The following is a 15,740-nucleotide window of genomic DNA, read 5'->3' on the forward strand; positions in this document are numbered from 1 at the left end:
AAGGTCACACAGCAGACAAGTGACAGAGCCGGGATTAGAGCCCATGTCCTTTGACTTCCAGGCATGTGCTCTATCCACTACACCATGCGAAATGCTCTGCACACAGTAAATGTTCAATAAACACCACTCATGGATTCACCATGGTGTGTCTCTCAGTTTCTCCCTTCTTCTCTATTATGAAGGCCCTACATGCCTAACAAGAGGGTCTTTGTTCCCAAGTTTGCCTTGTTCTGATGTTTCTGTCCCACCTGGACAGTCCCAAGTGGGTTGGGCTTGTTTGAGGAAGGGGTGATTGGACATTGTGGTCATTGTTGAGTTAGTCTGCAGTGCACAATGAGCTCAGCCCCAAGCCTGCCTGAGGAGCAAGCCCAGGACCAAATAATAATAAATAGTATCGTTATTATTGCTATAATTATTATTAATGACAATACCACCACCACTACTACTACAAATAATAATAACATATGATTTTGAAGCAGCATGGCCTAGTGGATAGAGCATGGGTCTGGGAATCAGAAGGACTTGGGTTCTAATACTGGCTCTGCCACTTGTCTGCTATGTGACCTTGGGCAAATCACTTCACTTTTTTTATGGTATTTATTTAGTATTTACTATGTGCCAGGCACTGAACTAAGCCTAGGGTAGATCCAAGATAATCAGGTTAGACACAGTCCATGTCCCACCTGGGGCTCACAGTCTTCAATCCCCATTTTACAGATGAAGGAACTGAGGCCCAGAAGAGTGAAGTGACTATGTTCAACCCGATTATCTCGTATCTACCCCAGAGCTTAGTACAGTGCCTGGCACATAGTAAGCGCTTAACAGATACCATTAAAAGAAATGTGGTATTTGTAAGTGCTTACCATGACCCAAGCGCTGTACTGAAGGTTGGGGTAGCCCTGTTCTACAAGGGTTTCACAGTCTAAGCATGGAGGGAGAACAGTTACTGAATCCCCATTTGACAGATGAGGAAACTGAGGTACAGAGACATGAAGTGATATGCCTAGGGTCACACAGCAGGTAAGTGGCAGCGTCAGAGAGGACCCAGGTCCTCTCACTACCAGGCCTATGCTTTTCCCACTAGACCACACTGCTTCACAGGTCCTGCCCATAGGGCTTGCGTGACCGAAACAGGGGGCAGGCCTTCGGGACCCAGAATCTGACCTGAGGACCAACTATATTCTGGCCCCCGGCAGCCAACCGTGGTTCCTGGAGAAGACAACTGTAGAATTGAAGCTCCCCTGTCAAAGCTGCTCTCTCGAGGGCGGGCACGGAATTTGCCTTCACCTGCACACCGATTTCTCCCGCCCGCAACCTCTCAGGCCCAGGATTCCCACTGCCACCCAATCCCGATGCCCGGATCCGCTGTGGTCCCTGTTAACCTCCCCAGAAGCGGGCCCCAACGCATCCCCTTCTTTATGTCCAGATTGGGGCAGCACCGGGGGTAGGCTCCGTACCATGATCCGGGTTCCTTCGGATTCACGGGGCTGCAAATTAAGGCTACCTCGGTGGGACCGTGATGATCGCGGGCGACGGCCAGAGGGGGATTGAGGAGGGCGAGGAGCCGGGAGAAGGGGCTTGAGGAGGGGGGGAGCGCGAGGGGCCGGGGGGCGGGGCTGACCGTTTGGACCGTTGGAGAGCGCGAGGACCCGGGGTCCGTTAGACGGGTTGGGAAGCGCGGGAATCCGTTTGAGGGCACGAGGCAGCTCGAGATCTGAGGCGAGGTGAGAGACAGAGAGAGGGTGCCACTCGAGGCGTCGGAGGGCACCGACGACCACCCAGAATGGCGGAGATCTGGGACCTGGACGAGGAGGGGCTCCTTCGCTACGGGGCGCTAACCCAGGATGAACGTGGTACGAGGCCGTCGGGGAAGCTGGAGAAAATAAGTGCCCAGGAAAGGGTAACGAGCCCGGGGGTGGGGAGGGAAATACCACAGGAAGGGAACCTTAAATGCCAGTGGGGCGGGCGGGGCTGAGATCCCCCCCCAGAGAAAACAGGCCCAAGAAGGGGAAGCTGGGCCAAGAAAAGCTGTGATCCGCAGCAAGGGACGAGGGAAGATCCCTGATAAAAAATAATAACGGTATCTGTTAAGCATTTACTAGGTGCAAAGCACTGTTCTGAGCCCTGGGGAGGTTACAAGGGGATCAGGTTGCCCCACGGAGTGGGGGGGGGGGGCACAGCCTTAATCCCCATTTTACAGATGAGGGAACTGAGGCACAGAGAAGTTAAGACTTGCCCAAAGTCACACAGTTGACAGTTGGTGGAGCCAGGATTTGAACCCATGACCTCTGACTCCAAAGCCCGGGCCCTTTCCAATGAGCCATGCTGCTTCTCCACGCCTTTCCTTCTTTCTCTCCACGCAGGGGGTTTGGGAGGAGAGGAAAGATAGCCTTTTTCATTTGACTCCGTTATGTACCAGAGGACTGTAGTTGATGGTGAAGACAATAATCCTCTTATTAATGATCTCTTTACAGAATGATGGTGAAGACAATAATCCTCTTATTAATGATCTCTTTACAGAACTGGTGGAGACCCTTTCATTACAGGGATCCTATGCGGGAAAAATCCGCACCATCGGGAATGCCTTCAGACATTTTAAAAGTCTTCGATCGCTAGACCTTTCCAGAAATGTCATCTCTAGCCTGGAGGTAAACTGCATATTTTGACACCAGCCAGGCACATCTGGCCTGGACTCCAAATGTAACTGTTAAATAATTTTCTAGGAGGAAATAAAGTATAGCTAATAGTGGATGGAAGTAGACGGGGGTCTCTGCCTTCTAAGTACAACCAAGCTAAGTAAGGCAGAAACCCAGGTTTGAAAATGCTCAGCCAAAAATTGGGTGTGGTCTCAGAGGTGAGATTTTTTTTCCAGGTAGCTGTTACTTCATTTATTTTATCCCATTTAATGGTAAATTTTCATTAAGGTATTTGTTTCCATGAAGAGGTGAATTTCCAGTAGGAAAGGGAGAGGGTCTGGAAGACAAGGAACTTTTTCCAGGCTTAGGAGTTTGAGAACATGGGAGCGGAAGACAGCAGGCCTGGACAGAGCAGAGGGAATGAGGATTAACTAACATACACAAAGAGTTACATAAACATACACACACACACACACACACACACACACACACACACGCACACACACATATGTTGTGTTCTGTGTATACCAGATGCCATACAAAGGTGGTTCCTCCCACATTTCCCCATTTCCCCCTGAACCTGTCCTGGCACAACCTTTCTCTGCCAACTCACTATGGAAAACTCCCAAAGATACTATCCAGGCCTAACTCGAGGTCTCGGGGAACATTTCCCTAAAATTTGCAATTCACGAAGCATCTGCTCAACTGAGCGATTCCAAATTAATCATAATTATATTTGTTAAGTATTTACTATGTGCCAAGCACTGCACTTAGCGCTGGGGTGATACCAGGTACCTAGGTTGGACACAGTCCCTGTCCCACATGGGGCTTAAAGTGTAAGTAGGAGAGAGAACAGGTATTGAATCCCCATTTTACAGATGAGGGAACTGGGACTCAGAAAAGGTAAGTGACTTACCTGAGGTCACACAGCAGGATTAGAACCCAGGTCCTCTGGCTCCTGGGCCTGTGCTTTTTCCACTTCACCCAAGTCAGCATCTAAATAGCCCCATGACTGCAGTTCTCAGGGTACCAAATAGGTAAGCTTTGAGTGACCAGTTTTTGTTGAGCGCTTACTATGTACAGCATACTGTACTGTACTGTACTCTTGGGAGAGTACAATTAATCAGAATTAGCAGACATATTCCCTGCCCATAACGACCTTACAGTCCATCAGCTTTATTCCCCAGCCTTCATTTAGTTCATAGCCCAGAAAGCTTCCAGGTTGGGGACTAAGACTGTAGCCCCATGTAAGACAGTAACTGTCCAGCCTGATTACCTTGTATCTACTGCAGGCTACAGTGCCTGGCACATAGTCAGTGCTTAACAAATACCATAAACAATGCCTTCTTTGAGTGCTTTTCCTTTAAATCGAGTTTTATAACAAAAAACTGGTCTTAGACCATTGGTTCCGAAAATAGGAGCTGTTGGAATGCTGTTATGGTGCCAGAGGTGAATTGGAGGTGAGTTCCCCCAAATTTAAATGGATTAGGTAAGCAACTTCTTGTCACAATAGCTTAAAAATGTATAGAAACCTTTACTCCAGGTATCAGATCTCTGGAAACTCTTGCTTTTAGCAGATCTGCGTGAATATTTCTTTTTATCAGATGTGAATGTTATTGAGAATTCCTTCATCTCAATGTACAACCAGTAAAGAAGGAAATACAGTGGTATCTTGAAGAGTCGTATGTATATTTGACTAAAGACCTTTATAAATCTCAATGCTGGGTGTGTTTGAGAGAAATAAGAAAGATCATTATAGGTTTCATTAATATCTATATATTGACTTGTAATTGGATTTTTAAGGATTTTTAAAACTATTTTTAACAGCAGAAAATGAAGGATCTGGAACTCCCTCCCCTTTGGTATTCATTCATTCATTCAATCGTATTTATTCATTCATTCATTCAATTGTATTTATTGAGTACTTACTGTGTGCAGAACACTGTACTAAGCGCTTGGGAAGTACAAGTTGGTAACATATAGAGACTGTCCCTACCCGACAGCGGGCTCACAGTCTAGAAGGGGGAGACAGACAACAAAACAAAACATATTAACAAAATAAAATAAATAGAATAGTAAATACGTACAAGTAAAATAGAGTAATAAATACGTACAAACATATATACATATATACAGGTAAATGCCACTGAATGAATGAATTGATTTATTGAGCACTTACTGTGTGCAGAGCACTGTACTAAGTGCTTGGAAAGTACAATTCAGCAATAGAGACATTCCCTGCCCACAACGGGCTTACAGTCTGGAAGAGGGGAGACAGACATCAAAACAAGTAAACAGGCATCAATATAATTAAATAGAATTATAGATATATACACACCAAAACGAGTACACAGGCTTTAATATAAATGAACAGAATTATAGATATGTACATAGATACACAAGTGCTGTGGGGTGGGGGTGCAGCAAAGGGAGCGAATCGGGGTGACGTGGAGGGGAGGGGGAGCTGAGAAAAAAGGGGCTTAGTCTGGAAAGGCCTCTTGGAGGAGGCCTTCAGTAGGGCTTTGAAGGGGGGAAGTGTGATTGGTGGATTTGAGGAGGGAGGGCATTCGAGGCCAGAGATAGGACATGGGCCAGGTGAGAACAAGACACAGTGAGAAGATTAGTACCAGAGGAATGGCCTGTGCAGGCTTAGATGTAGAAGGAGAGAAGGGAGGTGAGGTAAGAGGGGGCAAGGTGATGGAGAGCTGTGAAGCCAGTAGTGAGGAGTTTTTCCATGATACAGAGGTTGATAGGCAACCACTGGAGATTTTTGAGGAGGGGGATGACATGCCCAGAATGTTTCTGTAGAAAGACAATCCTGGCAGCAGAATGAAGTATGAACTGACAGATCACAGACCACCATTTTTCCCATCTTCAAAGCCATACCAGTTGATATTCATCCCCCACCTCACTTATGTACATATCCTTATATTCTTCCATTTCTCCTATCTATAATTTTAATGTCTGCCTCCCCCTCTATACTGTAAGCTCCTTGTGGGCAGGGAATATGTCTACCAACACCATTGTATTGCCCAAGTGCTTAGTAAAGTGCTCTGCACACAGTGAACACTCAATAAATATCATTGATTGATTGACATTAAAATCCATATATAAGAAATTGCAATCAGCACCACTTTTACCCAATTTGCTGTGATCTTCTTTCACTCTTCCATGTTTGCTCATCCTCTACTACCTCCCCTTTCCCCCAACACTCCCACCTCCAGCGACAAAAAAGGAGAAAACCTCCTCCCCAAATGTGACAGCCAGTATGACAGGCAAACAGGAAAGGAAGGAACTACTCCTCTTCCTCTCCCCGTCACTCTTCACACTGAGGACAAAAACACATATGTCAGTATTTTTAAAATAGTTTGAGTCTGTCTCCCAGCTAGATAGCAAACTCCTTGAGGGCAGGGATTGTGTCTTTTATCCCTGTTGTACTCTCAAACACCTAATACAGTGCCCTGCACATAGCAGGCACTCAGTAAATACTATTGATTGATTGATTGATTTTCCCCTTAGATTGTAAGCTCTTTGTGGGCAGGGAACTTGTCTGCCAACTCTGTTGGATTATGCTCTCCCAAGCACTTAGTACAGTGCTCTGCACATAGTAAGTGCTCAATAAATACTGACTGTGTTGATTCCAGTGTACAAACAATGGTATACCCACATAAGATGGCTGAGAGCAAGGCCTTCCCAGGGAAATGTAGGGACCAGGGCAGTTAATCTATTGTGGGTCTTTGTTAAGGGGTGAATTTAAAGAACAGAATTTTCACCTTTAAATCTCCCCCCCCACCCCCAGCCCTCCCACCATTCTGGATGTGTCTTCTTAAGCCTCCCACTCATGACGCTCCCTCCCGCAAGGAGGAATCGAGGAAATGCGGAAGAGAGAGCAAGGGGATGTTTGATCTTGGGCTTGGGTGCCTGACTTCCCACTCTGTCCTCTACCCACATAATGACAGGGGTCTGGAGGCCTGCTCAGTGGCAAGGTTTTGGGGAGGGCCTAGTGTGAAAGGCCCAGGGTGATTGCCCTGATTGGCTCAATCTGGTTGGCCCAGATTTTGGGGGTTCCCCTTAAACCTTGACTTGATTTTGGAGCAGTATGGTACAAGTACAGCAGAACCTCAGTTATTTAGGATCTATAGGATTGAGATCAATCTGAATGTCTGGATATTCTGGGCAGCTGGCATTGCAGTTCTCTCCTGGTTCTCCTACCTCCTTAGAACTTCCTCAGTCTATTTTCACTGGCTCATTTTCTTCTGCCCCTCATCCCCTACCTGTGGGTGTCCCTCAAGGCTATGCTGGGTCCCCTTCTCTTCTCACTTTGTACTAACTCCCTCACAGAGCTCATCTGCTCCAATGCCCTCAACTACCACCTCTACATGTAGGAAAAATAGAAGAGAACTATGTCAGTAAAAGCCAGATTGGTTAGCACTTCCAGGAGTGATAGAGAAGCAGCATGGCTTAGTGGAGAGAACATAGAACAGGGAATTAATCAAGAGGCCTAAAATCTAGTTCTGGTTCTGTCACTTGCCAGAACTTTGGACAAATCACTTGTGTGACTTTGGACAAGTCACTTAACCTCTCTGTGCTTCAGTTTCCTCATCTGTAAAATGGGGATAAAATATTTATTTTCCCTCCCTCTTAAACTGTGAATCTTGCTTGGGACAGAGACAGGATCTGATTATCCTAGCGCTTAGCACAGTGCTTGGCACATAGTAAGGGCTTAGTAAATACCATCATTATCCCTAGTGTCAAAGGCAGCTGAGAGGTCAAGAAAGGTTAGGATAGATTAGCCCATTTAAATTTGACAAGGAGATCTGGGAGAGAGGAGTCTCAGTTGAGGAGCTAGAAACCAGACTGTAGTGGGCCAGGGAAGTTGGAGGAGAGGAAGTGGAGGCAGTTGGGGATTACAACCCTTTTAAGGAGCATGGACAGGGAAGGGAGTGGGGATATGGTGCAATATTTGGAGGGTACAGTGAGATCCAGAGAAGGCTTTTTTTAGTATGGGGGAGACTTGTGTGTGTTTGAAGGCAGAGGGGAAGAAACCATCAGAGAATGAATGATTGAAGATGGTGATTAGGAAGGAAAGAACAAGTGTTTTTAAAAGGTGAGAAGTGATGGGTCAGAGGCAAGATAGAGTATTTTTTGAAAGCAATGGGGAGGAAAGGTCAGGTGGGGTATAATGGCTCGGGATAAGTAGGGAGCAGGAGTCTTGAGATTGGAGATTTCTGGGTAGAGTGAGAGCTGTTTACCTTGCCATTGAAATGGGAATGTTTGCCTTTATTTAAACATCATGGATGCCTCTGAGTTTCAAGTTGAGGTGGATTGATTGATGGATGGATGGATGTGGAGGCATGGTGAGAAACAGGTGTGTTTGCAGTGGGCCGGGGGGATTAGGAGGGAGGTGGGGGTGTGTTCATAAGCATTTCAATATTCCAAGAGGTCACTTTACAAGTATTTTATACCAAGTACACAGCTTTAGGGAATAACAGAAGCTAGTTTATGCAGTATGCCTTGAGGTGGTAAAGAAGTTCAGTGGCAATCGAATATGCTTGGGGGGGTGAAATGCAGCTGAGAAATAAGGCATTTCTACTTCTGTTTCAGAGATGTCTATTCCTTTCCCGCATGTATCTTATGACAGTCTTCTCCTTGCAGGGTATCGAGTATTTATGTTCACTACAAGTCCTGAATTTGTATTACAACAACATTTCTTCGGAAGTGGAGGTGATTCGCCTGCAGAGTTTACCTCTTCTCCAGGAGCTAGATCTGAGACTCAACCCTTTCGTCAATAATGACGCAAACTCTAGGCTCTTTATTGTGAATATGCTACAAACCCTGAAAAAACTAGGTGAGAGAAACATGACCAGTCCTTCCAAAGACTTTTTTTCATTTGCTACCTTAATCCCTGTTGGATGCTTGTCAGGTTTGTGAACTGCCTGGGGATGTTTTGTTTTACCTATTTATCTCTGACATTTGTTAAGTGCTTGCAGTGTGCATGGCACTGTACTAAGCGCTTGGGGAAAGGTACGAGGATAGTGAATGAGACACATTCTGTAGTCCACTGAGGGCTGTTTATTAGAACTTACACAGCCCTTTTATGTTTGCAGGATGTTCTAGTAATCTAATTCATATTTCTTTTTTATGACAAATAATCCTTTAGACGATTAAGTCCTGTTTTTATATTTCCAGTTTGTCCCTGGTTTGATCTCCAGGCTATTTTAGTTTATGGGTCACTGAAGTAGGCAACTCTATGAGCTCCGGGACGAAAAGCAAACATTTTTTCAAACCAGGCTGGGATTACCTTATACTGCTTGTTAAGTAACATGACACTTCATGGTCTTGGGAAGGTGATTGTCTTCCAAGGACAATGAGAAACTGAGACTTGTTTGGGGGGATTTTTTTTTCCCTAAAGGGGGCTGCAATTCATTTCTTCCCTGAGTTTTAGGCCGTTTGACTCTTGGCCCCGACCTCTTTCAGTCATCAACTGATTTGGATGAGGGATCTCGTCAGTTGTTTCCTGCCCTGGGCTCTGCTTTGTTGAGGTGTGGTTGTGCTTTGTGGCAGCTGTTGCCATGACATCTCCTGCAGACTCCTACAGGTTCTGCTTGTCCTAGTGTTAGGTAATAGTAAAGTCTGGATGCTTGTCTCCAACCCCAGCTGCATGGCACGAAGGAAAGGAGATCTGTCTCCTGCTCTCCCTTTTGGGGATTTGCCTTATCCCACTAGTGCTCTCGCTCCATCCGATAACAAACGTGCTCAGGCCCTCTTTTCTGTTTGCAGATGAACAGGAAGTGCTAGAAAATGAACGGAAAGTTGCCAAGCTGCGTTTTATTCAGCTAGGGAACCGAGGAAATGTCCTCTGTGACAAGGACAAGAAAAGGTAAGATGGATCGATAATGTGTTTAGAAGCATCCTGTTTCTGTTCAGGACATGGCAGTAGCAAATTGAATGATGAAGCTGAAGATTCATTCAATCGTATTCAATCCACCCTACTCCACTTCCTAGAGGAACTTTTCACGTAAGATCAGCACTGAAAGGCCCTGTCCTTGGCCTTGATCCTTTTCCTTTAACCCAGAGAATGACTTGGGCTGAAAATCGGATCCATTCTTTATTTTCCTGCCTCCCCAGATGGTTTGTATCTGTCTTAGAGCTAATTGCCCGGAAGCTTCTCTGATGTTCACAGCTGCACCTAGGTCACAATATTGACGTGAAGTATGTTACGCAAGGTACCGACAAACCCTCTTTGTGCTCCTAACTAGAATTCAAATTTCGCCTTTTCCCAATTGGCCTGAAGGGTCCCGTTCACCAGGGCAGGACTGTGAGTTGAGCTTTTTTGTTTATTGTTTTGCTGTGTTACCATGTAAGAGGGAAGAGCAGGAGAAGGGCTTTCCGAAGAAACAAGAAATGAACAGATCCTGGTGCTGCTGACTCAGGTGTGACACCTGAGTGTCGAATTCTTGGTCCAGTTGGTCATCTCCCAGCTCTAGTTTCTGGTTTCCTTCCAGGAATTGCAGCCAACAAGGGGGTGGGGGGTCGCAGGGAGAGGATCACACTCAGGAGCCCCAACATGAACTCCTGAAAATTACACAGCAGTAGAAAAAAGCTGCAGTTAAAGCAGGGCAGAGGGACCTCGTGATTTGGGGTCTGGAAATATGGGTTTCCTGCTGCTGGCTCCCTGAGAGACTTGTTGGCTGCTTTTGTTTTTCCACCGATGAAATGGGAAAAGGACATATTACTTGCCGCATAGGGAGGTTGAAGGACTAATAAACCATGTGTGAAACTCTTTGAAATTCACACAAGGCAGGCTCTTACCATGGTCAGTTTATTCAGATCTTGAATACTTTTAAACTAAAAAGTGATCAAAGTAGAACTGTAATTCTTGGCCTTTACTCTTATATTTGTGGTGTTCACCCATTTTTCTCAAATGCCATGAACATTTCATTTCATGGGAGACTTTAATACCAGTTGAGCAAAGGGCCTGAATATGTGTTAGTACAGCTGGTTACCGTTAGGGTCCTTACACTTCCACTCTATGACTACAATTAAAAAATCCAATTTGTCATAACTTTTAGCAGTTTTAATAAGAATTACAGATTTATATGTAAGAAATCCATTCTGTTTTAGGCTTTAAAACAGCACTTTTTAAAGAGTCCATAAATTAAAAATATCTATTTATCTCTCTCAAGCCAAAGAACCTCTCTCTTTGTTTTCTCTGCTTCAGGAAAATATTTCTATTGCTAATAAATCAAGAGCAGGGACTATAACTAACCCTTTTGGTAATTAATACATATTGAAAAATCATATTTCCCTTCATGATGAACAATATTAATATTTCTTGCTACAATGACTGTCATGGGATTGTTCAGAAAAATGTGATTCTAAGCCACAATGCTTTGATTTGTACATGTTCTAATCGTTAATCAGAATTTGACAACCTGTGAACATAGCCACCACGTCTGTAAGTGTCCAGTTGGTCACAGTCTTCTAGACTGTGAGCCCACTCTTCTAGACTATGAGCCCACTGTTGGGTAGGGACCGTCTCTATATGTTGCCAACTTGTACTTCCTAAGCACTTAATACAGTGCTCTGCACACAGTAAGCACTCTATAAATACGATTGAATGAATGAATGTAAGTACATGCCTCTCCTCACATTTTCTTTTCTTTGCCTTGAGGTTATCAGATAAACTTCATGCAGTCAGAGCAGTTCTAAAGAAATACTCTGAACAAACTTCAAACTTTATCTCTAGTAAACAAGCATGTTAGGATTTTGCAGTTACAGTGTTAATTAAATGCTTAGTGTGAGTGCCTGTTTTTGCCATAAGCTTCCTCTCCTCTTCCTAGTAGTAGCAGCAGCAACCTTTATTGAGCGCTCCCTTGGTGCAGTGCACTGAACTTGGGAAATACAGAATAACAAAAGGGGCATTCCCTGCTGAAAAGGGAGCTTATACTCTGGCATATGGTGTTAATGAAAGATAAACACTGCTTTTTCCTCTGGGTTTCATACAGGTTTTTTTTTTTTTTTAGAATCTGCCTTTATTGTTGGAAAACACTCCAATACTCCAGCAACACCTCTTTTTCTACCTGCTGTGCAAATATCTGGGTGCCCAAAATTAGTTCTAACCCAGCCCAGGACCTCTTGGTGTTGGTCTGTTCCTGAGAGCACAGTCCAGTGATGGAAAGTTTGAAACAATCACCATTCACATTAAGTTTGTTCATTCATTCAATTGTATTTATTGAGCACTTACTGTGTACAGAGCATTGTACTAAGCACTTGGGAAGTACAAGGTGGCAACATGTAGAGACAGTCCCTACCCAACAACAGGTTCACAGTCTAGAAGGGGGAGACAGACAACAAAACATGTGGAGAGGTGTCAAGTTATCCGAATAAATAGAAATAAAGCTAGATGCACATCATTAAGAAAATAAATAGAATAGTAAATATATACAAGTAAAATAAATAGAGTAATAAGTCTGTGCAAACATATATACAGGTGCTGTGGGGAGGGGAAGGAGGTAGGGTGGGAGTGATGGGGAGGAGGACAGGAAAAAGGGGACCCAGTCTGGGAAGGCCTCCTGGAGGAGGTGAGCTCTCAGTAGGTGGCTAAATTGGAGGCTCCTCTGATCTAGAGGATTTGAATTCCTTGCAAAAATTCTTTTTTGCATTTGTCCAATTGGCATGCCACAGCTGGCAGGTCCTGGAACAAAGCTGGTGAGAAATAGGGATGGCCATGTCCTGCACAGACGAAATAGCTTCCAGTCCAGATCTGCCAATAGCTAATCCTATAGTATTCAGCATCAGAGCTCAGATTGTAATTAGGCCAAGTATTCAGCAGCTTAAACTCATTGTGGGCAAGGAATGTACCTACTCTGCTGTATTCTACTCTCCCCAGTGCTTAGTAAAGTGTCCCTCCTACCATAAGTGCTCAATAAATACCATTGGTAATACAGTCGTTGAGTCCTCCACTACTCTAACTAGCACAGCTCTCATAGATTAGAGACTCAAATGCAGGTTTCCCTTGTTTATGGTTTAATTAATCACTCTTCTTTTAATCTCTCTCAGCCTGCACACAGTGAAAGCCTAAAAAAATATTTATTAAAGCAAGACTTTTTTCTGTAGGAATTTATGGTATCTCTGCTAATAGAGGAAATGAAAAGTGCACAGTAGGTGCTCAACAGTCTTCTGAGTAAAAGATTAAACACCTAGGTAGAGCAAGGTAAGTGATGAGAGAGGATTTTTAGAGAGCTGCTCTCCTATGCCACCACTAAAGCTGTTCAGAACTACCTCACCCTTTTTTTCTAAGAAAAAAAGAAAAAAAAAAAGAAAAGGTGCCCTAGGGAATAGGTAGCTAGATACCTGGGTGCTAAATATGGCTTCAATTCTTTCAGGACTTTGATAACTATTCAGACTGTGAGCCCATTGCTGGGTAGGGACCATCTCTATGTGTTGTCGACTTGTACTTTCCAAGCGCTTAGTACAGTGCTCTGCACACAGTAAGTGCTCAATAAATACGATTGAATGAATGAATATTTATTGCTACTGTCGTTTTCTTGTTTCCTGAAAAGCTTTAGTTTTAGTAATGTTTTGTTATTCTAGGGAGAATTCTGGGAAAGATTCTGCAGAGATTGAAAAGTCTTCCTTTGAAGCCGCTTCGGATTCTGATATCAATATTGAAACTAGTAAGATTTCTTTCCATAAAAAGGGTGATCAGAAGGGTGTATATGTGGTTATTAATGGTCTGAAAGTTGTTGACACGTTTCCATCAGATGATAACCAATCAATAGTATTTACTGAACACTTACTGTGGACAGAGAACTGTAATAAGCATGAGAGAGTACAATAAAATGAGGAGACATGTTCTCAGCCCTCAAGAAGTTTGCAATCTAGTGGGGGAAGACAGGTGCAAAAGAATTTACAGATAGGAGGAAAAGCAGAATGAAAAGATGGATATGTGGATGAGAAACTGCTTAAATACAGTATGTAAAGTTGATGTGTACAGAAGTGCTACTGGTGAGGAGGCTGAAACACTAGTCTAGCTGGGCTATGACAAGATCCTTGATTGGGGTGGAGGGAGGGGAAGGAGCAGATCCAGGAAATATTGTGGAGGAGAAAATGGGTTAGCAACACTGAGTAGGGTGAGTGTTGAAAGAGAGGATTCAGGGGTAACACCAGGGCTGTAGGCTTCAGAGCCTGGGAGATTAGGAGTGGTGTCAATTGGGACTGGAGAGTTTGGCAAAGGAGAAAAATTGGAAGGGGAGTTCAGTTCTAGACACATTAAGCTTAAAATGCCAACAGGACATCCATGTGGGAATGTCCTGGGGTGGGGGGTGGGGGGGAAATGTGAGCTTGCAGGGTGGGAGAGAGGAGCAGGAGCAGAGTGGAGGAAGTATGATGTGGAGGTGATCCAGGGTTGGATCTTGGTTGTGGGAGATTGACAGAGGAGTGAAGGAGTTGAGTTGGGTGGGAAGGGTGGTGGTGAGGGGGTGGATTTGTTCATCAAGCATGGGGAGGGTGGGTAAGAATCCAAGTGGGGCCTGATGGCCTGAGATAAGAGCAGGAAGCCTTTGTTAGGGGACAGAACAGTTTTGAGGGAAGGGGGTATGTGGGTGAGGGGGCAGGTTAAGAAGTTGTGGTGTTGGTAAGGTGAAAAATGGCACAGTGACTAGTCATGGTGAGATCCAGTGTATGTGCAGGTTAGTGTGTGGGTGAGCTGGGATGGAGCAGGAGGTTTGTCAAATTGATAAGTGAGAGGAAATGGGCAGTTGTGGCAGGGGGGAGGGATGGTCAAGTCATCTGAAACATTTGCAAGGAGAAGCCCGGAGGATCAGTGTCAGAGAGGAGGAGAAAGAAGGTGAGAAAGGTGTTAAAATCACTCAGGAAAACTGACGCAGGGCCAAGCCAGTTTATAAAATAGGGCTGAGTGATTTTAACATGATTATTATTGGTGCTCTCTTTCTACTGAGGACTGGATTTTCTCCCACGGTGTCAGGATGCATACTGGGAAAGTCTCTCGTTGCACCTAAACCTAGAGTGCATGGAGTTTTGCATCCATTTTGAGGCAGGGATTACATTAGGGTGTAAATTATTGACTTCTTTTCTTAACTGAATTATTGCTTTGAAAAATTCCCTCCATTCGACTAGAAAGTGTTCTAAAGGGCCCAATCAAATTGCCTTTTTGGACAGAGTGCCCATTTCCAGAGGATATGGAAAACCCCAGCTGCTGCCCGGGTCTTGCTCTTCTGAAACACACATTCACATTGCTGCTTTGAAAGGTTTAACAGCTTTGCTTTCCACTGAAAGCCATATTTATGCTGGATCCCTAGGGAGCGCTGCCTGTAAGCAGTGTGGGTAATCAGATATGACTAACAGTTATAAACACTCACTTGCGCTGCCCCAGGCTGACAAGGGATTTACTGGAGAATGGCTCCCTATTAGTCCAGTTGTTTTAAAGTAATATCCTTTCCCCAGTCCTACTCATTAGGCAGCGAAAATGTGCCCACTCACTTATCACCCTTGCAAATGACAAGGAATATACTAACCCACAGGTATATATATATATATATATATATATATATATATATATTGCCAAACAACCCTTTCCTCCTTGCCAGGGGAGGTGGTGCCCAAGAAATCATATAAATGAAATTAGCAAAACATGATACTCACGGCTAAATGCCTAATTTTAAGGCTGATAACCTCTCTGGACCTCAGTTTCCCCATCTGTAAAATGAGAAAAATGATATCTGCCTTCTCAACCTCAAAGGGAGGTTGTGAGTATGACTGAGTTCATCTCTGTGAAAGCATTTGGAATAAGGCTCACTGTATAGGGACAGCCTCTCAAAAAGGAAATCTTAAAAAAACTCTCAGAAACTGTTAACAAGAGTAATAGTGCTAATGAGCTGACATCAGCGTCAGGAAGACCTAAGAGTGTCACTACTCAGTACGTGTTTTGAAATTTTCCACCAAGGAAGAAAGACTGGAGGGACCAAAAGAGGAGAAGGGAGGTCCCGCTACATGACAGAGAATTCCAGCACTTTCTTCCTAAAGGCTTTAGGTTTGGGCCTCACTTCCAAAAGCCAGTAGATATTCCACACCTGCTAGTCT

General features: G+C 44.4%; 2 protein-coding genes across 3 annotated transcripts in view; one reads left to right on the forward strand and one right to left on the reverse strand.

Moving 5' to 3' along the window:
* Positions 1-1,524, reverse strand: part of KCTD19 (potassium channel tetramerization domain containing 19) — a 39,760-nt gene extending 38,236 nt beyond the window's left edge. The window contains exon 1 of the mRNA XM_038740137.1: positions 1,458-1,524. Within this exon, the coding sequence (XP_038596065.1) occupies positions 1,458-1,460 (3 nt within the window). The 5' untranslated portion in view covers positions 1,461-1,524. The remainder of the gene's footprint in view (positions 1-1,457) is intronic.
* Positions 1,525-1,697: 173 nt separating this feature from the next.
* The window catches only part of LRRC36 (leucine rich repeat containing 36), a 31,837-nt gene continuing 17,794 nt past the window's right edge, over positions 1,698-15,740 (forward strand). For both annotated transcript variants that reach the window (XM_038740067.1, XM_038740068.1), the window contains exons 1-5: positions 1,698-1,853; positions 2,521-2,648; positions 8,292-8,484; positions 9,417-9,516; positions 13,233-13,315. In XM_038740067.1, coding sequence (XP_038595995.1) covers positions 1,784-1,853; positions 2,521-2,648; positions 8,292-8,484; positions 9,417-9,516; positions 13,233-13,315 — 574 coding nt within the window. In that variant the 5' untranslated portion in view covers positions 1,698-1,783. The remainder of the gene's footprint in view (positions 1,854-2,520; positions 2,649-8,291; positions 8,485-9,416; positions 9,517-13,232; positions 13,316-15,740) is intronic.

The sequence above is a fragment of the Tachyglossus aculeatus genome, chromosome X1 (assembly GCF_015852505.1).
Source record: "Tachyglossus aculeatus isolate mTacAcu1 chromosome X1, mTacAcu1.pri, whole genome shotgun sequence".
In the NCBI taxonomy this organism is placed as follows: domain Eukaryota; kingdom Metazoa; phylum Chordata; class Mammalia; order Monotremata; family Tachyglossidae; genus Tachyglossus; species Tachyglossus aculeatus.